Below are 24,418 nucleotides of genomic sequence, written 5' to 3'. Positions count from 1 at the left end.
AAAAGGCAACCAACGGAATGGGAAAAGATATTTGCAAATGACATATCGGACAAAGGGCTAGTATCCAAAATCTATAAAGAGCTCACCAAACTCCACACCCGAAAAACAAATAACCCAGTGAAGAAATGGGCAGAAAACATGAATAGACACTTCTCTAAAGAAGACATCCAGATGGCCAACAGGCACATGAAAAGATGCTCAACATCGCTCCTCATCAGGGAAATACAAATCAAAACCACACTCAGATATCACCTCACGCCAGTCAGAGTGGCTAAAATGAACAAATCAGGAGACATAGATGCTGGAGAGGATGTGGAGAAACGGAAACCCTCTTGCACTGTTGGTGGGAATGCAAATTGGTGCAGCCACTCTGGAAAACAGTGTGGAGGTTCCTCAAAAAATTAAAAATAGACTTACCCTATGACCCAGCAATAGCACTGCTAGGAATTTACCCAAGGGATACAGGAGTGCTGATGCATAAGGGCACTTGTACCCCAATGTTTATAGCAGCACTCTCAACAATAGCCAAATGATGGAAAGAGCCTAAATGTCCATCAACTGATGAATGGATAAAGAAATTGTGGTTTATATACACAATGGCATACTATGTGGCAATGAGAAAGAATGAAATATGGCCCTTTGTAGCAACATGGATGGAACTGGAGAGTGTGATGCTAAGTGAAATAAGCCATACAGAGAAAGACAGATACCATATGTGTTCACTCTTATGTGGATCCTGAGAAACTTAACAGAAACCCATGGGGGAGGGGAAGGAAAAAAAAAAGGAGGTTAGAGTGGGAGAGAGCCAAAGCATAAGAGACTCTTAAAAACTGAGAACAAACTGAGGGTTGATGGGGGGTGGGAGGGTGGGGAGGGTGGGTGATGGGTAGTGAGGAGGGCACCTGTTGGGATGAGCACTGCGTGTTGTATGGAAACCAATTTGACAATAAACTTCATATATTGAAAAAAAAACTGAAGGTTTGTGGCAGCCCTGCATTAAGCAAGTCTATCAACACTATTTTCTTTTTTTATTAAAAAAATTATTTTAATGTTTATTTATTTATTTATTTATTTTTTAATTGTTTTTTTTTTTCAACGTTTATTTATTTTTGGGACAGGGAGAGACAGAGCATGAACGGGCGAGGGGCAGAGAGAGAGGGAGACACAGAATCAGAAACAGGCTCCAGGCTCTGAGCCATCAGCCCAGAGCCCGACGCGGGGCTCGAACTCATGGACTACGATATCGTGACCTGGCTGAAGTCGGACGCTTAACCGACTGCGCCACGCAGGCGCCCCGTGTTTATTTATTTTTTGAGAGAGAGAGGGAGACTGCAAGTGGGGAGGGGCAGAGAGAGAGGGAGGGACAGAATCAGAAGCAGGCTCCAGGCTCTGAGCTGTCAGCACAGAGCCTATGCAGGGCTCAAACCCACAGACCATGAGATCATGACGTGAGCTGATTTTGGACACTCAACCAACTAAGCCACCCAGGCACCCCAAATCAACACCATTTTCAAACAGCATTTGCTCATTTCATGGCTCTGTGTCACATTTTGGTAATTCTCTCAATATTTCAAGCTTTTTTATTATATTTTTTATGGTGATCTGTGATTAGTGATCTTTGATGTTGATGTTATAATTAGTGATCTTTGATGTTGTGGGTGCTACAAACTGTGCCCATATAAGATGGCAAACTTAATAAATGTGTGTGTTCCACCAACTGGCTATTCCCCCATCTTTCTCCCTTTCCTCAGTCTTCCCTATTATGTCAGACACGACAATATTGAAATTAGGCCAGTTAATAACCCTACAATGGCTTCTAAGTGTTCAAGTGAAAGGAAGAGTCACACGTCTCTCACTTTAGACCAAAAGCTAGAAATGATTCAGCTTAGTGAGGAAGGCATGTCAGTAGCTGAGACTTGCCAAAATCTGGGCCTTTTGCACCAGTTGTTCAAATTGTGAATGCAAAGGAAAAGTGCTTAAAGGAAATTAAAAGTGCTACTCCAGTGAATACATGAATGATAAGAAAGTAAAACAGCCTTATTGCTGATATGGAGCAAGTTTAGTGGTCTGGATAGAAGATCAAATCAGCCACAGCATTCCTTTAAGCCAAAGCCTAATCCAGAGCAAGCCCCTAACTCTCCTCAATTCTATGCAGCCTGAGAGAGGTGAGGAGGCTGCAGCAGAAAAGCGTGAGGCTGGCAGAGGTTGCTTCATGATGTTTAAGGAAAGAAGACGTCTCCATAACATAAACATATAAGGTGAAGCAGCAAGTACTGATGTAAAAGCTGCAGTAAGTTATCCAGAAGATCTAGCTAAGATAATTAATGAAGGTGACTACACTAAACAGCATGTTCTCAAGGTAGAGGAAACAACATCATATTGGAAGAAGATGCTATCTAGAACTCTCATGGCTAGAGAGGAAAAGTCAATGCCTGGCTTCAAAGAATAGACTGACTCTCTTATTAGAGGCTAATGCAGCTGGTGACTTTAAGTTGAGGCCAATTCTCATTTACCATTCCAAAAATCCTAGGGCCTTTAAGAATTATGCTAAATTTACTGTACTTGTGCTCTGTAAATGGAAAAACAAAGCCTGGATTACAGCACATCTATTTATCTATTATGGTTTACTGAATGTTTTAAGCCCACCCTTGAGACCTACTGCTCAGAAAACAATATTTCTTTCAAAATGTTACTGCTCATTGATAATACATGTGGTCATCCAAGAGCTCTAATGAGATTGATATTGTATTCTTGCCTGGTAACACAACATCCATTCTTCAGCCCATGGATCAAAGACTAACTTTGACTTTCAAGCCATATTATTTAAGAGATACATCTCATAAAGCTATAGCTGCTATGGAAATGATTGCTCTGATGGATCTGGGCAAAGTAAATAGAAAACCTTCTGGAAAGAATTCACCATTCTAGATGCCATTAAGAATATTTGTGGTTCATGGGAAGAGGTCAAAATACATTACTTCCTAACAACAGTTTGAAAGAGGTTGATTCCAACACTTATGGTTGACATTGTGGGGTTCAAGACTTCAGTGGAGGAAGTCACTGCAGGTGTAGTGGAAATAGCAAGAGAACTAGAATTAGAAGTGGAGCCTGAAGATGGGACTAAATTGCTGTGATCTCATGATATAACCAACTGATGAGGAGTTGCTTCTTACTAATGAGCAGAGAAAGTGTTTTCTTGAAATGGAACCTACTGCTGGTGAAGATGCTGTGAAGATTGTGGAGATGACAACAAAGAATTTAGAATATTACATAAACTCAGGATTTGAGAGGACTGACTCCAATTTTGAAAGAAGTTCCACTGGGGGCTAAATGCTATCAAACAGTATCATGTGCTACCGAGAAATTGTTGTGAAAGGAAGAGTCAATTGATGTGGCAAACTTCATTATTGTCTTTAAGAAATTGCCGCATCTATCACAGCCTTCAGCAACCATCACCCCGAGCAGTCAGCAGCCCTCAACTTGGAGGCAAGACCCTCCAAAGCCAAAAGATTACAACTTGCTGAAAGCTGAGGATGGTTAGCATTTTTTAGTAATAAAGTATTTTTATTTTTTAAATGTTTATTTATCTGTTTTGAAAGAGAGAGAGAGAGAGAGTGTGTGAGTGAGGGGAGGGGCAGAGAGGGAGGGAGAGAGAGAAATCCCAAGCAGGCTCCGGGCTGTCAGCACAGAGCCTGATGCAGAGCTTGAACCCACTAACCATGAGATCGTGACCTGAACCAAAATCAAGAGTCGAATGCTCAACTGGCTGAACCACCCAGGTGCACCAGCAATAAAGTATTTTTAAATTAAAGTATGTACATGTTTTTTAGATAGAATGCTGTTCCACACTCAATAGACTACAATATAGTGTAAACATAACTTTTATATCTACTGGGAAACCAAAAAACTCATTGACTCATTTTATTGTGACATTTGCTTCATTGTGGTGGTCTGGAACCTAACCTGCAATATCTCTGCAGAGCTCCTGTACAATAATGAAAAAGATGAATAAAAGAGTCTACAAGTAAGACATATGTCTTTAAAAATGTCCAAGAAAATTAAAACTTTCCAGACAGGACAACTGTCACATTGGACTTGAAGGTAAGAGGATCGTCCGTTGTGAGATCAAAATGCTGTCACAGGCAGAGGGATGCACAGGTGATATTTTGAAACTATCAGTTATGAATAGTTAAGTTTCTACCTCAAAACATGACAAAGAACCAGAGGTCTCTGAAGAATGATTTATTGGGACAAGTAAGGAAGCAGAGGAGGTGGGACTGCTATGCAGAAGATATAAGGGGATCGTAGAACTTCATGAGAGGACTAAGGGGAGCCAACAGAATACAGATACAAGAGGAAAATGTCTAGAGTTGGGTTGAGACTGATCAGTGGGGCTGGATTGAGATGCCTGGAATGCAGCAGGGAATGGGTCATCTTTGGGCTGTGATAGTCGATACTCAACAAAGGGCAAAGACCTGGCTGGTCTCTGGAAGCCAGAAGCAGCTCTGGGTGGGATCTGCAGGAGCAAATAGATATCATGCCTAGGTGTTCCAGAGGACGATGACTGTGACCACGGAGGTGGTCATGAAGAGCAGGTAGAGGCGGAAGAGCAGGGTGTCCATCATGTGGCTGAACTGCACCCACAGGTCGACCAAGTGCTGCTTCTGAGTCTCATCTTCCTGCTGGGCCTTTGTTGACCCAGGACACCCATTTAACTCTGTCTCTCTGGAACCTGGCATCTTCCCCACTAACTCCACTGGCTCCTTCACACCTACAGAGAGATAGAGACTCAGCATAGGCCATGAAGTTCACCTGGGGTGGAAGGAATAGGGAAGGAGATAGGAGCAGATAAATGGCTGTGTGGGAAGAAATGTGGGCAGTGCTGAATCTCCTTACCAGGCAGGTGGGCAGGGGGGAGGCCCATGGCTTTATTTCTCTTCTGGAGTGCAGTGGGGCAGCACTTTGTTGGGCTGGTGCAGTAGAGGATCAGAGAATGGAGCCACTGAGGCATGGGTGGGGGCTGGCTGGTAGCCAGGTGCAGCAAGTAGGTGATGAAAATGGTCTCCAGCAGGCTGACCACCATCAGGGACAGACACAGGGCAAAGTAGACACCTGCAGGGAAGGTAGGCCTACATGTGGGTCAGAGGCACCACCTAGGGCTTCTCTCTTCCAATCCCACCCTGGCAGGCTTAGGGCCTCATTTTCCCAGTATATCTCTCTCCCTTGAGCTAGTTCAGTCAATCCTCCCCACCCTTATTTTTCCTAAGGCTGGAGATGCCATACTGATGAGGGGGGTGCCATTGGTGGGTAGTAACTCATTCATCATGAGCAGGAAGACATTGTAACCCAGCAGAAGGGTTATCTTGAATGGGGCACGATTTCCACTTTCTGCTGGCAGGTAGAAGCTGAGGGCATCGATGGCAACCAGAAAGCCACTGGGCACCAGAAGGTTTATGATGTAGAGGCTGGGCCTGCGCCTGATGGCCACCTTGGGGGAGGAAAGAAAGGGAAGTGGATAAGGGATTTGGAAGCTGCCAGGAATAGTAGTGATTGTTTATGTCTCTGCCTTCCTTTTTGGTCTGATATCACCCTGAGATATATAGCTGTGTAGAATGCAGCTTCATAAATAAGTATAGAGACTGCCAGTGACAAGTTAGGCCAGAGCAGTGAGCTTTAGGAAAAAGAATGTGGCTGGGCAGCCAAGAGGAAAGGTTTGAATCTGGCAGAAGTAAAACTGAGAAACCCTGAAACTTGAGAAATACCCATTTGGTGGAGATTCTAGGCAAGGGTAGAAGCAAGAAAGAAAGGAAAAATCAAGGACCTCTGAACTCACGTAGAACATGATCTGATCGTATAGGCTGGTGCCCACGGACATCTTTGGGGTGGCCTTGTTGATGCCTAGGAGCTCCCACTCTCCATGGGTTTGAACGATATCCCGGGATGTGTCTGCTATTTCCCACACTTCTTTCTCCATGCCCAGCAACATATTCTCCACTGAAAGGGAGATCCAGATCATTTCCCAAGGATACGGTTTCCTGTTGATTCAACTACATTCTCTTTTTTCATCTTCATTCAACATGTATTTTTGAGTACCTACTATTATGGCAGAAAGTTTGCAAGAGCTAGGAATGGTAATCAACAAGACAGGCTTGGATTTTCCCTTTATGGAAAATATTTAAACATCCATAAGAGCCCTAATTTTTGCTCTACCCATACACCTTAGTCACCATTTATTCATAATTTCTTTATATTTTATTTTCTGTTGTTTAATCGGTTGCTCTCATTCACCCACATCCCTGAGCCCCCACAGCAACTCACCCGTGTAAAGGAATGAACTAAAGGTGAGGGTGCAGTTCTGCTGGTCAAAAGGGAAGTAGAAGATGTCCAGGTTACAGATGCTGGTCACCTTCATGGGTTTCTTATATCTGATGCGACCTTCATTACTCACATATGCTGTGAGGCCTTTTGGGGTCTTATCCACATTCATGCTGTAAGAGAGATGAAGTGGGATGCAGGTGCTTTGTTTTTCTTTTACCTTTCTGGTTATTTCTCATCCATCTAATACCACTTTTAGTGTCTCCAATGGCAGATTGTAAATTCTACTGATTCCAGAAAATGGGGCTTCCCTCTGGCTCTTCCCAGCCCTTAATACGTACAACTCAATGATGAAAATGTCTGGGAGCCATAGGTTCTTGGTTGCCACACTGATCTTCGTGATGCCCTCACACTCCTCTGGGTTCCATCTGATAAATGGGTTATCCCAGACCTAGAGCCCAGGTGGAGGAGAGGTGAGAGAGCCTGATAGAAATTAAGGCTATTTTTTTTTCTGTCCTTTGATTTTTCTTAAAAAAAGTTATGAAATATTTCAAGCACATAAAAAAGTATATAAAATAATAAACAGGTTTCTATCACTCAACTTTGTGGAGTCAATATTTTGATAAATTTACTTTGGCTTTCTTTTTTTAAGAAATAAGAATTACAAATAGACTTGAAGCTCTCTGTGTTCATTTCTTCATAAACTTTGATTCCTCTCTTTTTTCCATTTCTGTGAGAAATTACTGGTGATTAGAGAAACACTATTTTTTCTTCAGTAGGAATGAGATTTAGAGCTGAAAGATCAGTAACTTAGCCTCTCTGAGCTAGAATTTCCTTAGTGTAAAATAAGGGGATTAGTAGGTATCAAATGAAATAAAGCATATCAATGAATTTTGAAACTGTAATGTTCATAGGTATTATGTATTAGTATCTAGCATGCCTTCAACTGTCTCCCAGACCCCTTTCACCAGTCTTTATTGCAAGGAGACCTTGGACAAGCTCTTGGGTTCTTTGAAGCAAGAGACTTCATGGTCTTCCTTTGGTTGGCAGGTGCCAGGTACCACCCTCTCTTGTCTTTGGGATGACCTTTCCAAACCCTCTTTTCCAAGTCTGGCAACCTTCTTTGGGAACCGTTTTCAAGGATTGTCCAATTCTGGGTGGGCTTGTCTAGTCTCAGGGTACTTTCAACAGCAACTGCAGTTTGTAGAACCACAGCCAGAACGGAAGGGAGGCTCTATGCACATTAAATAAAACTTTGTACTAGATCAGTGCTTCCCAAGTCTTGCTTTGCATATAAAACACCTGGGGATCATATTGAACTATATAGATTCTGATTCAATAGGTGATGTGACTAACTCATCCTGATTTGCCCAGCATTTTGCTGGTTTTAGCATTGGAAATTCCATGTCCTGAGAATTCCTCAGTCTTGGGTATGCTGGGATGGTTGGTTACACTGGGTGGGACCCAAGATGATGTGCATTTCTAGATTTCCAGGTGGTGCAATCAACTGGTGCTGCCCATCTGGGAACTGCACTTTGAGAGCAAGATTAGGTGATTATTAGTATTATTCCCCTCCTCTCTCCTTCTCTTTAACCAAGCTTTTCAAATTGGAAACTTAATTCATTTACTTTCATTTTTTCCCCTCTTGTTTTCTTATTAATACACTTAAGATACAAAATTTCCACTGAGTTATACTTTGGCTATATTCATAGATTTTCATGTGTAGGCTCTTTGTTTCTAATTATTTTGCAATTTCTATTTAATTGTTTTATTTTTACTTTAGCCCAAGGTATTTGGAAGCTTAATTTTTGGGGGAAGTTTAGTTTTAAATTCCCAAGAAATAAGGCTTTCTGGGGGGAGGGCTGTCTTTTCCCAGTTAGTTTCATTTTCTTGTATCGTGATCAGAGTGTGGTCTAGATAATTTCTGCTTTTTTGAGTTTGTTGAGATCTTCGTCAGTGTGGGAAAATATTGCATTTGTATCAGAAAAGATTATGCATTTTCGTTGGTACAAAGTTTGATGTTTATTAAGTCAAGTTTCCTAATTGTGCTGTTAAAAATCACAATGTTTTTTATTCTTTTTCTACTTGATTTTTGAAACCAGTATATTGAAGCCTCTCACCATGATTGTAGATTTTTCCATTTCTCCCTCATGTGTTTCAAAGATACGTTGTTAGGTACGTAAAGGTCATAATTATATCTTTGTTTAAAATCCTTTCTGAATGTAAATGAAGGGAGAGAATAAAGGGTATTAGCCATACCATTTCCAGCCACAGGAATGATGACAAGAGCTGTAGATGTTCATCCTGCCAAAAGAATTTCCGGTTTCTAGTATGATGTGGGTAAGAAGTCTGTCCATCCCTCCCACTCCCCATTTTTTTTTTTTTTTGTTTTTTTTTTTTTTGGAAATAAAAAAAGGGGGTGCGGGGGGGGGGGGGGGGGGGGCAGGGACAGAGAAAGTGGAGAGAGAGGATTCCAAGAAGGCTCTGCACTGATAGTACAGAACCAGACACCAGCCTTGAACCCACAAACCGTGAGATCATGACCTGAGCCAAAATCAAAAGTCAGCAGCCTAACCAACTGAGCCACCCAGGTGCCCCTCCTACTCCTCATTTTTGTCTACCAACTCCCAATGTATGTAAAAGTGGTGCTGTGATCAAGGTCAACATGTAGGTCAAGGACAAAAGCTTAATTGAAACAGCTTAATTGAAAAGCTTAATTCTCCCATGTGTGGGAGAATTCACAACAGGGCTGGATTAGAGTAGTGCTTCTCAATCCTGGCTGTATCTTAGAATCACTTGAGGAGCTTAAAACTACTGAAGTCTAGGTTCCATCCAATCGGAATCTCTGGGAGTGGAGACTGAACAGTGGTATATGGCCAGGGTAGAGAATCACTGGGTGAGAAAGAAAAGAAATTCTCTTCTATGTGCTGTTGTACCACATCCTGTTAAACCAGACAGAGCTTCTTTGAGATCCCCACTGGGCAAATGACATTTAGCAGTGATGGAGGAAGGTGCAATGTGGACAAGAGCTTTTGGGGTTCCCTTGCCAGGTTGGGAAAAAATTAAGGGCTAGGGGTCAGCACTCACCACATCTAGGATGGCAGACATAGTAAAGGAGATGTTGACTAGGGTGGGGATGCTGAAGTTGGTGACTGGACGGAAGGCCTTCCGCTCAAACACTGAATCCAGAACAGTGGGATACCCTCCATGCTGGCCGAACCCTGAGCAGTTGATGATGAAAGTACTGCCCCTTCCTGTAGAGGACATAGAATGTGTGAGGAGAGGGAGAGAACTCTCCTGTTGCCTATGTGAGAGGGCCCTATGATAGGATCTTGGGGGTAGTCTGTGATAATAACGATAGCTAAGATTTATTGAGCATTGATTATGTGCCAGGTATACTCTAAGCCCTTCAGAGTAAGTCCCTCACTTAATCCTCCCAAGCCCCTATCAAGGAGAAATTATTTTTGTCCTTATGTAATAAATGAGTCAACTGAGATCCAGTAAGAGGAATTAAATCCCTGAGGTCAAATATATACCAAATATAAGAGGCAAAAACTGGACTTGCTCTGAACCCTGGTTTGTTTGATGCTGCTGTAGTATATTCCCCCAATGATGAGATGGAGACTGGGAAAGGAGGATCACCAAGGAGGATCACCAGATGCTGGGTGCCTCCCTCCAAGGCCAGGGAGGATGGGTTGGGCTGGAAGGCAAATGATGGAAGCTAATGTGGTAAGCTGAGTTAGGGCTCTGGCTGCCCTTTTAATGTTTCTGTTTCCATGCAAAGCATGCCCAAATCTACATGCAAACTGCCCCTGGGACAGTGATAGCCATCAGATAGGATTCCATTCCCAGGACCCCAAAGAGAACACACCAATTTCACCTTCACTGCCCCAAACTTCCTTTTCCCTATTTTGCTGCTCAACCTCTATCACTTTTCCAGTTTGAGGATTTTGAATTGTTGCTTTCCCCTTTTTTCTACCCTCTCTAATTGTAGCAATTTGTTAGAGGAACAACAGCCTGGAATGAGAGAGATTGTTGTATGCTAAGGACATCAAGCCTTATCCATTCCCAAAGTCACAGTGCTGTTCAGACAAATCCTTGGATCATTCTATGAACAATGAATATTCATTTGTTGATCATGGCCAGTGAGTGGCCAGAGGAGCATCTCTAGTGTTCTCTACTGAGTAGTTAGTACAATTTGTTCCTCTTCCTTATACTGACCTCTAAAGCTGACTCTGGTTTAGCCCTACCTATGCTCTCTTATCCAGAAGTTATATGACAACCTAAGGGGGAGAGACGACATTTATTGATACCTATCATATGCCAGGCAGGCACTATGCTACTAACTTTCTCTCATTGAATCCTCACAACTCTGCAAGGCATGCCCTATTTTACAGATGAAGAAACTGGAGCTCAGGGAAGTCAAGCAATTTGCCCAAGGTTGCATAAGGTGCAAAGTGAGGGACCAAGATTCAAACCCAGGTCTGTCTGTCTCCAAATCCCATGTTCTTTCCACTATACTATATTAACTTCCTGAAAGAGAAGCATACTCTATTTTCACTCTCCATTTGCTACCCTCTGGCATCTTACCTAACCTAAAGCACTTGGATCCTGAAGGTGGATGGGGAAGTTATGGCTAAAAGTGAGCACTTTGCTACAATGGAGTGGGTTTCATAGCTGCAGAGAAAAAGAATTATACCTGTGTGTAGAAAGATGGATAGACATTAAGTCTAAACAGAAGAGAAGACAATTAGGGATGGGTCCTGGGAAGAAAAATAGTTCCTGTATGATACATCACTGGAAAGATATATTTTTTTTAGTTTATTTTTGAGAGAGAGAGAAGAGGGAGAGAGAGGGGAAGGGGGGGCAGAAGATGGCAGAGAAAGAGGGAGAGAGAGAATTGCAAGCAGGCTCTGCACGGACAGCACAAAGCCCAATGCGGGGCTCGAACTCATGAACTTTGAGATCATGACCTGAGCCAAAATCAAGAGTCATTAACTGACTGAGCCACCCAGGTGCCCCTGGAAGGATATTTTCTGTCTTCCAGAGAAGGAAATTCTATTCAGGCATTATTATAACAAAGTTATGAAATAATAATACCCATTTTAGATCATCTCTGGGAGTTGGAAATTTGAAAGAAGTTTCTAGGTGTTCAACTAGAGAGAGTCTCTGCCTCTTTCCCTGTTGTTGCCCTTTTCTTACCTTGAAGTAGAAGACCGAGAGCAAGGAATAAGAGGAATCTCTCTTTGTGGAACCAGCTTCCTTCCATCTTCTTTGTCTAAATTCTCCTCCAGGAGTGTACCAGCACCGAGGAATCCCTAGATTAAAGGAGCACAGGCCACACCTAGAGTCTGATTTTGAATACTGATGGCATTAGTTGACCACTGACATTTGTTACCTTCCTGGAAAGAGAGTTCTGGTTGTCTTGTTCTTGCCCATGCTGGAGGTTCCATTTGCTCTTAAGACTTTCTCATATATTTCACTACAATGTGTATGGTTGTGGATTAGTTGATATGTATTACATTAAGACCTTTGTGTGATCTCTCAGTCTGAAGAGTCATCTCTTCAATTCTGGAAAATTCTCAGCCATTTAAAAATATTATATTCTACCTTTTCTCTTATTAGACTTATGTTGGATTGTTTCCTTTTTTAACCTCTCATATTAGTTTCCTACTGCTGTTGTAACAAATCATAAACTTAGTTGGCTTTAAAAAATCACAGATTTACAGGGGCACCTGAGTGGCTCAGTTGGTTGAGCGTCCCACTTTGGCTCAGGTCATGATCTCATGGTTTGTGGGTTCAAGCCCCGTGTCAGGCTCTGTGCTGACAGTTCAGAGCCTGGGACCTGCTTTAGATTCTGTGTCTCCCCTGCTCTCTGCCCCTCCCTTGCTCGCATTCTGTCTCTCTCTCAAAAATAAATAAGACATTTTTTAAAAATTTAAGAAGCACAAACTTATTATTTTACAGTTCTGTAGGCCAGAAGTCTGAAATGAGTCTCACTGGGCTAAAATCAATGTTTTGCTAGGGCTGCATCCCTTCTGGAGTCTCTATGAGCAAATTCATTATCTTTTCCAGTTTTAGAGGCTGCCTGCATTTCGTGGTTCATGGTCCCATTTTTCCATCTTTGAAGCCAGCAACATTGGCAAGTCTTTCTCACACTACCATCTCTGCTTCTCATGCTCTTCTCTCCTCTTCCACTTTTAAGAACCCCTGTGAGTGGCGCCCGGGTAGCCAAGTCGGTTAAGCGTCCGACGTCAGCTCAGGTCACGACTTCCCGGTCCCTGAGTTCGAGCCCCGCGTCAGGCTCTGGGCTGATGGCTCAGAGCCTGGAGCCTGCTTCCGATTCTGTGTCTCCCTCTCTCTCTGCCCCTACCCGTTCATGCTCTGCCTCTCTCTGTCTCAAAAATAAATAAACGTTAAAAAAAATAAAAAAATAAATAAATAATTATAAAAAAAAAAAGAACCCCTGTGATTACAGTGGGCCCACCTGGATAATCCAGGACACGCTCCCTATCTCAGGGTTAGCCAATTAGCCAATTTAATTCCATCTGTGACCTTAATTCCCCCTTTTCTGTATAACATATTCACAGGTGCTAGCGATTAGGATGTGGCCATCCTTGGAGGATGATTTTTCTGCCTAACATATCCCTCTTTCATATTTTGCACCCCTTTATCTGTGTCCCTAGTAATTCTTTCACACTACTTTCCAGGTAACAGATTTCCTTCTCTATTGTATTTGTTTTTTAATTTTATTTTTTTAAATGTTTATTTATTTTTGAGAGAGAGAAAGAGAGCATGAGCAGGGGAGGGGCAGAGAGAGGGGGTGACACAGAATCCGAAGCAGGCCCCAGGCTCCGAGCTGTTGGCACAGAGCCGGACGTGGGCTTGTACTCATGAACCAGAGATCATGACCTGAGCTGAAGTCGGACACTTAGCCGAGAGATGCCCAGGCATCCTTCTCTATTGTATTTAAACTATCCTCTAATTTTCCACTGAGTTTTCAATTGCAGTGACATATTTTTTGTTTCTGTAAGTTGTTTCTGGTTCTTTTAAGAAACCAATCTATTTGGTTCTTTTCTCTCTTTCCCTGCCTCCTTCTTCCTTCCTTACTTTCTCTCTCCCCTTTCCTTCTTCCCTCCCTCCCTTCCTCCCTTTCTTTCTTTAAAAAAAAAATTTTTTTAATGTTTATTTTTTTAATTATTTATTTATTTTTTTTCAACGTTTATTTTTGGGACAGAGAGAGACAGAGCATGAACGGGGGAGGGGCAGAGAGGGAGGGAGACACAGAATCGGAAACAGGCTCCAGGCTCCGAGCCATCAGCCCAGAGCCTGACGCAGGGCTCGAACTCACGGACCGCGAGATCGTGACCTGGCTGAAGTCGGACGCTTAACTGACTGCGCCACCCAGGCGCCCCTTAATGTTTATTTTTGACAGAGAGAGAGAGAGAGACAGAGACAGAGACAGAGACAGAGCATGAGCGGGGGAGGGGCAGAGAGAGAGGGAGACACAGAATCTGAAACAGGCTCCAGGCTCTGAGCTGTCAGCACAGAGCCCGACGCGGGGCTCGAACTCACGGACCGTGAGATCATGACCTGAGCCGAAGTCGGACACTCAACTGACTGAGCCTCCCAGGCGCCCCTAAAAAAATTTTTTTTTAAAACATTTTTATTTATTTTTGAGAGACAGAGACAGAGCATGAGCGGGGGAGGGGTAGAGAGGGAGACACAGAATCTGAGGCAGGCTCCAGGCTCTGAGCTGTCAGCACAGATCCCAATGCGGGACTTGAACCCACGAACTGCGAGATCATGACCTGAGCCAAAGTCGGATGCTTAACCAACTGAGCTACCCAGGCACCCCCTTCCTTCCTTCCTTCCTTCCTTCCTTCCTTCCTTCCTTCCTTCCTTCCTTCCTTCCTTCCTTCCTTTCTTTCTTTCTTTTCTTTCTTATACTGTTCTTCATTGTGGCTTCTGATATTTCTTTAATCTTTTATTATTTGGAACTGCTAAAGAAAACCAAAATGGAGACCACAGTTTGAATATACTCCTAGACCAAAAACTCATAATCATGCAACCAAAACCTGAAACTGTCCTGCTTCCCCCAGATGCTTACTCTGACCTTAAACAAAAGTTAAGATTTCTTCATGTCAGCATGACCTTAAAGCCTCTTAGCCATGGGGTGCCGGATGGCTCAGTTGGTGGAGCATGGAACTCTTGATCTTGGGGTGGTGAGTTCAAGCCCCACACTGGGCATAGAGCTTACTTAAAAAAAAAAAGAAGCTTCATAGCTAATCAGCTACAAAGTAAACTTGCAATAAAAGAGAATGTAAGTTTCTAGTAACCAATCCACAATAGAAAATGCACTTCTGCATTTATGCTTTATAAACTGAGCTGTAATTGCTGGGAGTTGAGTTTCTTAACCACTTTGGTGGTTTGTTCAGTTTGTTCCTTGCTCAGTATAATATGTATATCAACTAGAGCTCTCTGAATTTCTTTTGACAGAATATATTTATTTTATGTTTCCTTTCAGATTGTTTTATTACATCTAGTTCTTGGTATGCTAACAATTTTGCTGACTTTGTCTCATGAGGTTTATTTCCTTATATGATTTGTTAACTCTTTTGATTGGAAACTCATCTTTAGTAGGAGGTTACTTCAGTGGGAGCTTCATGTGCTTGGGTCGCAAATTTTCCCTACAAAGAAAATTGTCATTTGCCTCTGCCATAGCCTTTAGATTTTAACCAAGTCTAGTCACTGTGTGTGTGTGTGTGTGTGTGTGTGTGTGTGTGTGTGTGTTTGAATTTTTAAAAATCTTACATCATATGTATGGATGGTGTAAATTCAGACTCAATACCAGTATGTGACACAGGCTTAGTGTTTCAATTCCTTCCTGGCCTCAAGTCTTTGGCTACATTTTGTACTCTGAGATAGAGGGAATAGTGGATGGCCAGCTCAGAGACATGTCAGTCTGCAGTCTACTTGCTAATGATGTCAGAAGACAAATGATAAAAATCTCATTTGGGGGAAAAAAAGGTAAGAATTAAATTTTAAATGTGTCTTAAATTTTTTTTATTAAAAATATTTTTTAAATGCTTATTTATTTTTGAGAGACAGAAAGAGACAGAGCACAAGCAGGGGAGGAGCAGAGAGAGAAGGAGACACAGAATCTGAAGTAGGCTTCAGGCTCTGAGATGTCAGCACAGATCCTGATGTGGGGCTTGAACCCACAAACTACGAGATCATGACCTGAGCCAAAGTTAGAGGCTTAACTGACTGAGCCACCCAGGTGCTCTGTGTCTTAAATTTTTTTAAAATGTTTATTTAATTATTTTGAGAGAATGAGGGAGAGAGAGAGAGAGAGAGAGAGAGAGAGAGAGAGAGAGAGAGAGAGAGAGTGTGTGTGTATGTGTGTGTGTGAGGAGGGGAAGGGCAGAGAGGGAGAGAGAGAATCCCAAGCAGGCTCCACACCATCAGCACAGAGCCCAACTTGGGGCTCAATCCTACAGACTGTGAGATCATGACACAGGCTGAAGTCAAGAGTCAGATGCTCAACTGAGCCACCCAGGTGCCTCTTCTCCTTCCTTACATTTGTTGGTATTCAACTCTTTTGGTCATTTATGTTTATCTCCAATTGGCTTAATTTTCCTACCTAATGGAAAAGATAAAAATCTCTTCCCCAAGGATGACTCATTCTCTTTATATGTATTCTATTCTGAATATATCAGGACATTATGGTGGGAAGAGTATTGACTTTAGAATTGGAAGACATGGATTCAAATCCTGGCTCCATCACACGCCAACTATTTCATTCTGGGAGAAGTTTAATTTCTGAGTATTTGATCTCATCTCCAAAGTGGGGATAATAATATCCACTTTATAGGTTTTGGATGGTGATTTAAAGAGATGGCGTTTGAAAAAAGTTAGTTCAGTGCTGGGCATTTCATAGGTACTGAGTAGATGTTCTCCATCCTCATTTTGGCATTATTCTCAAGCACTCACTTATTCTGGCCATTAGCTTTCCTTTACTGTTCTTACAAGTTCATGCTACTCTTTTGTTTGTGTTCTTGTTTCTGAGTTCCTTCTTCTCTTGTTTGCATTAATGTACAGGAGTATTTTATCTGTAAAGCACTGGGGGCACAGTGCACAGAGTCCAAGAGATTCCGAGCAGCCTATTAAATGGTTGAGGTTTGGGGAAAGGTTATTGGCTCCAAAATATAAAAAGAAAATTGAAAAAATAAAAATTAATAAATATTTAGTTAAATGTCAAATAATATGAACATTGTTGGTAGCCTATTGAACTCTTACGTTGTTATAAGTAGGCCCCCAAGTGTTTACCCACAATTCTAGAATGCAGAAAGTTCTGAAAATAAAATAAATTTTTTTTTGTTAGTTTGGGGTGAACTGATTTGGCACCACAACATAACCTGAACTAATATGAAGCTGTTTATGATCTATGTTTATTCCTCTTAGTGTGAATATTCATACATTTTTTTTCTGCAAAAATAGAGATGTGTTTGATTATGAATGCTGTCCCAAGCCCCTGTGGAAGAATTATGTAATATATGGTACATGCAATGTATTCTCATTCTAAAATCTGAGAAGTTCTGAATTCCAACAGCATATCTGCCCAAGAGAATTAGATCAAGGATTTCATTCTCATGTAAATAACATGTTAGATAGGAGTGAGTTTTCATATGTTTACTATAATGTGTGTGTGCCTGTGTGTGTGTGTGTGTGTGTGTGTGTGTGTGTGTGTGTGTGATTCTAACATTAAGTGAGATGCTATAAGTATCTCACAGTGGAGGGTGAGGGAAAAGGCAAGAGAACCAGCAGGAGCATGAGCAAGCATGGCCAGTACCCTTAAGAAAATCACATTCTTTTAAAAGGACTTCTGACTAATAAGTACATAAGGGGCTCCTGGGTGGCTCAGTCAGTTAAGCGTCCAACTTCTGCTCAGGTAATGATCTCAAGGTTTGTAGGTTGAGCCCCACATTGGGCTCCACACTGTCAGTGCAGAGCCTGCTTGGGATTCTCTTTCTCTCCCCCTCCCTGACTCACACTTTCTCTCTCTTTCAAAATAAATAAATAAGCTTAAAAAAATAAAAAAAGATGCTCAACATCCATAGTCATCAGAGAAATGCAAACGTCATGAATGAATCTCAAAAACACGGTGTTTAGTTCAAGAAGCCAAACACAATAGACTATATACTGTATCATTCCATTTATGTGAAATGTTTAGGAAAGGCAAATCTATACATGCATAAAGTAGATTGGTTTTCTGGGTCTGGGTGTGGAACATGGATTAGCTGTAAATGGATGTGAGGCATTTTATTGGATGAAAATGTTCTAAAGCGGACTTACAGTAATGGTTATACTATGGTGAAGTTTACTAACAATCACTGAATTGTACATTTGAAATAGGTGAATTTTATGGTATATAAAATACCTCAATAAAGTGTTTTTTTTTAAGTGGCTCTTAGCCAAAGAGATATAAGCAATTAAAAGCTACAAGGTCTTTCCTTAAACCCTCTAGCCTCAGTTTCCTAATCTGCAAAATATTCTCTTTCAAAAAAAAAAAAATTTTTTTTTTTTAAAGTAGGCTTCATTTCCAACCCAGAGACCAATGTAGGGCTTGAACTCAAGATCCTGAGATCAAGACCTGAGCTGAAATCAGGAGTTGGACACATAAGTGAGTGAGCCACATAGGTGCCCCCCAGTCTGCAAAATATTCTTGCTCAGGGGCCAGGCTAATCTTCTCTGTATAATTCCAGTTTTTTTAAAAAATTTTAATGTTTATTCATTTTTGAGAGAGAGAGAGAGAGAGAGAGAGAGTGTGTGAGCAGGGGGAGGGGCAGAGAGAGAGGGAGACACAGAATCTGAAGCAGGCTCCAGGTTGTCAGCACAGAGCCTGACGCAGGGTTCGAACCCACAAACTGTGAGATTATGACTTGAGCCAAAGTCAGATGTTCAACCAACTGAGACACCCAGGTGCCCCTCCGGTTTTAATATATATGCCGGCAGAGCAAGTACAAAATATTCTTAATAATAGTACCTACCTCAGGGCACCTGCGTGGCTCAGTCGGCTAAGCGTCTGACTTTGGCTCAGGTCATGACCTCACAGTTCATGAGTTCAAGCCCCGCATTGGGCTCTGGGCTGACAGCTCAGAGCCTGGAGCCTGCTTTGGATTCTGTGTCTCCCTCTCTCTCCTCCTTTTCTTCTTCTCACACGCTCTCTCAAAAATAAACATCAAAAAATTAAAAAAAAAAATAGTACCTACCTCTCCAAGTTAGTGTGATGATTAAATGAGATAAGCTTGTGATGCATTTAGCACAATTCCTGGCACAAAGTAAGCAATAAAGATTAGCTGTTGAAAAAGTTTTGTGTTTTTTAAAATTTTTTAAATGTTATTTATTTATTTATTTATTTATTTATTTATTTATTTATTTATTTTTGAGAGACAGAGCATGAGTGGGGAAGGGGCAGAGAGAGAAGGAGACACAGAATCCGAAGCAGGCTTCAGGCTCTGAGCTGTCAGTGCAGAGCCCGACATGGGGCTCAACCTCTTGAACCGCGAGATCATGACCTGAGGTGAAGTCGGCCATTTAACCAACTGAGCCACCCAAGCACACTGAAAAAGTTTTGTGTTTTAATGGAAAATTATGCATCACATATAGCACACCCTTCAGGGCTCTCTGATTCTAGCTGTGTTTCTTGACTTTCAGCAATTTTATCACTCTTGAAAGTTGTAGATTGCTGAAACATAGGTGAATTTTGTCCTGTCTGGTAAAAATGCAACTAACTTCCTTCCTCCTTGTGGAAAAATTAATTTTGTCTCTCCTTACAACTCATCTCACCACCACTTTATTCCATATAAATTTGTGTTCTTTTGATTTTTCCTTTGAACTAGTTATAACATCCGCTTGGTTCCCTCATATAAGGAAAATAAAAATCTTAGCACATGTTCATTTTTATATCTGTATGAAATTCAAGATTTTCCTTTTTTCCAAAGTTATCTTTTATCAGTTTTGGAAGTTCCACCAAGATGCCCAGGGGATTCACCTTACAGAGCCAGGTAACATTCATCAGTCTCACGGGTGGCATAAATCTGGGCACATCTTTTCTTGGCTTCCAGAAGTAAATCCAAAGAGTCAATAGTATTTTTGTGACTCTCTGTTTTTCCAAATTTTAATTTTGTTTTCAATTTGTTTTAGCTGGTAAATTATTCCCAATTGGAAATTTGGTTTTATGGTCTGACCATTTGATGATTTCTGTAAATGGATTAATGGTTTATAGATATCTTGTTCCTGTTGGGTGAAAAATGTCAGAGACTAGTTTGTTAATCTTTTCTGTTTGTGTGTTTGCCTATTTTTTTTTAAATTTTTTTTTAACGTTTTATTTTTGAGATAGAGAGACAGAGCATGAATGGGGGAGGGTCAGAGAGAGGGAGACACAGAATCCGAAACAGGCTCCAGGCTCTGAGCTGTCAGCACAGAGCGCGACGCGGGGCTCGAACTCACAGACTGCGAGATCATGACCTGAGCCGAAGTCGGCCGCCCAACCGACTGAGCCACCCAGGCGCCCCTGTGTTTGCCTATTTTGAGTTCAAATCAATGAAGAATTTATATCTGCTGTGGATAGAACAGGTCTTTTATATGGACCATGAAGTTTTGTAATTTTGTGTCTACTCTTAACCTATGGATGAAATTTTAAAATTTAAACTCGAAGTTCTATTTGCACTTGTTTGTCTGTTGTTACATCTGTAGTTCAGAAGGTTTTCTCATTGTGTGAAAGTGAAATATTTTCTACCTCCAGATGGCATTACTAAATTGATTATAAGGTTTCTTTAAGGATTTCTCTCCTGATTGGCTTGTAGAAATAAACAAACATTTATTATAAACTGAATATTCCTTACTTAAAAAAATCAGGGAGTTGAACTGGTAATACTTTCAATGTGCTATACTTAAAGAGTATTCTTACAGAAATTCTGACACAGAATTGTTAGGAATTCAAGTTCACGTGATTTAGGTAGTTTTTTGGCAAATGAGACTGATTTAGTAACTTTGGCTTAATAAAAAGAGCAATGTAGGGTCCCTGGGTGGCTCAGTTGGTTAAGCAGTCTCTGGGTTTCGGCTAGGGTCATGATCTCACGTTTTGTGGGTTCAAGCTTTGCATCAGGCTCTGTGCTAACAGTGTGGAACCCGCTTGGGATTTTCTCTCTCCTCTTACTCTGCCCCTCCCCTGCTCACTCTCTATCTCTTTCTCTCTCAAAATAAATAAACTTAAAAAAAAATAAAAATAGCAATGTTTCCTTTGATTTATCAATCTTAAGTATAGTATAAGTTTATGTTTTTATTCTATTTAGATAAGTTCTTCCTAAATACATGCAGATTTACTCATCAAATAGGTTGCATTACTTCTACTTAATTTTTAAGGTTATGAAAAGTATAGATTTGTGTTTAACCAAATTGATTCATTATTCTGACAGTAATTATTTTATTATTTTGTTTATTGAAAATTGTATTTCAATAGTAACTGTGTTTTGTAGTATGTCAGCTTGAAGAGGATTTGTAAGGTAGTTAGGTAACCTAAAGCTTTGGACTGACACTAAACTGAGATAGTGGATATTTATTGGATGTTTAGATCATTTCTAAACTCAAGCACTGATTACTAAACATAATTTTGAGTTTACATATTTTTGCTTCTTCATTTTTGTTTTGTAATAATATCTAACATTTATTGAGTGCATGGTTCCATATCATTTATGAGAATTATTTAATTTAATCCACAAAACAGCCTTATGAAACTGCAACTGTTAGTCTTCCACTGTTTAGTTAGTCTTCCAACTGTTTCCTCTTCCAGGAAACAGAGGCTCAGGGTTGCTAAGAAACTTGCCCATGGTCACATAGCCAGTAGGAAGCCCAGAGGTGCAAGGTGAACCCGGGTAGTCTGGCTCCAAAGAATGTGATCTTCATCACAAAGCTATACTTTCTCTGTTTGGGCAGTACTGCTACTGGTTAGGCTCTTGAAACCCCTTCGTAAGTTCCTCTCCTGATTTGTTAAGGTAAGCCATATATTTGTTTCTGTTTGTTTGTTTGTTTTGCTTTTATTGAGATATAATTGACATATTATATTAGTTGCAGGTGCACAACAAAATGATTTGATATTTGATATATTGCAAAATCATCACCATCATAAGTCTAGTTAACATGTCACCATACAGGGGTGCCTGGGTGACTCAGTCTGCTGAGCGAGTTTTAAATAAACTTTAAAAAAATAATAAAATAAAACAAAACACGTTACCAAATATAGTTACAAATTTTTTTCTTGTGATGGGAACTTTTAAGATCTACTCTCCTGGGAACTTTTAAGATCTACTCTCTTAGGAACTCACTACTAACTGTAGTGACCATGCTGTACATTACATCCCCATGATTTATTTATTTTATAACTGGAAGTTTTTGCCTTTTGACCCCCTTCATCCATTTCATCCTCTCTTCTTATTTTATATGCTATAAAGAGGCAATATAAACATGTTCATTTTTGCCACTTAGAGAAGGTATAAAGTTAGTGATGCATATGGCTGTAGAAAGCTGTATTAAGAACTGTGGTAATCCAATACAATGCTGGAGTGTGACACTGCACAATCACCCACTCCCCACTCTTCACATTGTGAGAAAGAAATAAGCAGCCTCTGATGTCCAGAAGTGATCTGACACTCACAGGCCCTTTGTTCATTTGTAAACAATCTTACAGAATACCAACCTCAGACGTGATTATCCTGAGACCGTGACAGAATGAGACAAAACAAGGCTACTTCATAATTTTGTCTATTCACATACAAAAATAACTATGTAAAACCACAAAATACCAAATATTTCCCCTCTTGCTAAATGAATGACTATTACTTTTTATCTAATCATACCCCTGATTTCTGACAGCATTCAATTTTGAACAAATCCTTCCTTCTTTTTTTAAATTTTTTTTAATGTTTATTTATTTTTGAGACAGAGCATGAACGGGGGAGGGTCAGAGAGAGAGGGAGACGCAGAATCCGAAGCAGGCTCCAGGCTCTGAGCTGTCAGCACAGAGCCCAACCCGGGGCTCGAACCCATGGACCGCGAGATCATGACCTGAGCCAAAGTCAGCCGCTCAACCGACTGAGCCATCCAGGTGCCCCCAAATCCTTCCTTCTTTATGCTCTCCCTAAATCACCCAAAGGGAAGACCAAATCCTAGAACAGGTTCTTCTAATACTCTTGTACTGAAATACCCCATGGTTATCTATGGTTTGTGTTCTCCCTTGTCGCAATGAGCAGTAAGGCCAACTTGTTTAACTACACGTATGTTTCTGGTGGTCTTTGGCAGAAGGGCATTGACAAATGAAGTGGACATTTCCCCTACATTCCTGTCACTGCCATATTGTCAACTACTGCTTTCTTCTTTGTTGGTCTAGAGTAAGTTCAAGCAATTGAGCATCAAAATAAATATCAATAATAGTGGATTTAATTTTTTGAATAACATGGTCCATGAGTATGTATTTTTAAAGTTTTTATTTATTTTTATTTTGGGGGAGGAGGGGCAGAGGGAGCAGGAGAGAGAGAATCCCAAGCAAGCTCCATACCCAGCACGGAGCTGGTGGCAGGACTAGATCCCATGACCATGAGATCATGACCTAAGCCAAAACGGAGTTGGATGCTCAACAGACTGAGCCACCCAGGCACCCCCATGAATATGTACTGATATAAATGAGTAAAATAAAAGATAAAGCTCTACTTTACATTAGAGTGCCAGTGAATAAATGTAGAAGAAATTATGGAAATAGAAAATAACGATTTGGTAAAGATCCTTGAGTAAGTAATTCGTACAAGAATCATTATGGTGAGGAATGGGATAACTATATAGTCTAAAAACATCTTTCTGAAAAACTCTTATTAATTACTTATTAGTAAACATACCATACTTGATAATTATCTTTAGTTACTAATTAACTACTAATTTAATTAACTACTAGTCAACTGATTCGTTTAACTACTAGTTAACAGTTAATATCATCACTAAAGGGACAAATTGACATTGTGTATTTCCCTTGATGCACTGAGAAGAACCCAGCATCACTTCTGGGGTATTCCTGCAAAAAATGCATAAATTGTAAGTAAATGTTAGACAAATACAATTGAGGAGCAATCTAGAAAATAACTGGCAGTACTTTTCACAAATGTCAAGATCATGAAAGACAAAGAGACTGAGAAACTGTTCTAGATTGAGGGAGACTGAAGGAGACTGAAGCTAAATGCAGTGTTTATTTCTGGGCTGAATACTGCACCTTATAAGACATTATTGGAACAAGAGGAAAAATTCAAATAGGGCTTATAGATTAGATGATAATCTTGGATTGATGTTAACTTTCTGATTATGATGGTTATACTGTGGTTGTATGGGAGAGTGTCCTAGTTTTTAGGAAATATGCACTGAAATATTCAGGGCTAAGGAGTCATCAGTTCTGCAACTGTTTCTCAATGGTTTGGAAATATCCATGATTGAGGAATCCTGGTGAAGGGTACACGGGCACTCTTTGTAGTATTTTTAGAAATTTTATGTGAATTTAGGATCATTATTTAAGAGGAAGAAAGGAAGAAAAAAGCAAAAGTAAGTCTAGTAGTTTTGCATGTGTCCGTTTTCCTTTGAGCCAGAATTGAGTCATGGGGTATTGGCCTCCAGGAGAGGGCAGCAGATCTCTTGGTCATGTGGCTGGAGCCTTTGGTCATAATTTCAGTTACTATTTCTTTTTAATATTGACATCACATTTTTACTTCTTAAATTTGAATCTAGCATCTTCTGGGCTTCAACTGGGGATCACTGATCACTGATAGTTTAATTATTATACAGATGTTTAGGACTTACTGAAGACTTACTGAATCTCTTTACTTGACATCCTTGATATGTTCTTGGTATATTCTTACAATAAGCTTGGTCTATGCATGATATATAAAGTTAGGATTATTATATGGTAGGTCTCACTATTTTTTCTTTGTTGAAAGCATGTTCATCCATTTTTATAAATTAGATGGAATGTTCACTGTCTTCTTTGAAAATAGAGTTAATCATG

At 40.6% G+C, this 24,418-nt stretch overlaps 1 protein-coding gene and 1 long non-coding RNA gene across 3 annotated transcripts in view; one reads left to right on the top strand and one right to left on the bottom strand.

Annotated features, from left to right (window-relative positions):
- The window catches only part of LOC121034073 (uncharacterized), a 37,151-nt gene extending 15,698 nt beyond the window's left edge, over positions 1-21,453 (top strand). For both annotated transcript variants that reach the window (XR_005792270.1, XR_005792271.1), the window contains 2 exons: positions 19,323-19,385; positions 21,173-21,453. This is a non-coding gene — a long non-coding RNA (uncharacterized LOC121034073). The remainder of the gene's footprint in view (positions 1-19,322; positions 19,386-21,172) is intronic.
- Positions 4,114-11,906, bottom strand: LOC121034072 (5-hydroxytryptamine receptor 3E-like). The gene is made up of 8 exons (XM_040480919.1): positions 11,518-11,906; positions 9,403-9,569; positions 6,657-6,766; positions 6,319-6,488; positions 5,834-5,994; positions 5,284-5,488; positions 4,897-5,112; positions 4,114-4,771 (listed from the first exon to the last, which is right to left on the bottom strand). The coding sequence occupies exons 1-8, from the start codon at positions 11,582-11,584 to the stop codon at positions 4,542-4,544; spliced, it is 1,326 nt and encodes a 441-aa protein (XP_040336853.1). The 5' UTR covers positions 11,585-11,906; the 3' UTR covers positions 4,114-4,541.
- Positions 21,454-24,418: the final 2,965 nt, after the last annotated feature.

Source organism: Herpailurus yagouaroundi, unplaced genomic scaffold (assembly GCF_014898765.1).
Source record: "Herpailurus yagouaroundi ecotype Mexico unplaced genomic scaffold, PumYag 159, whole genome shotgun sequence".
NCBI classification, from domain to species: domain Eukaryota; kingdom Metazoa; phylum Chordata; class Mammalia; order Carnivora; family Felidae; genus Herpailurus; species Herpailurus yagouaroundi.
Note: the sequence above shows the minus strand (reverse complement) of the source record. Positions and strands in the feature narration are given on the sequence as shown.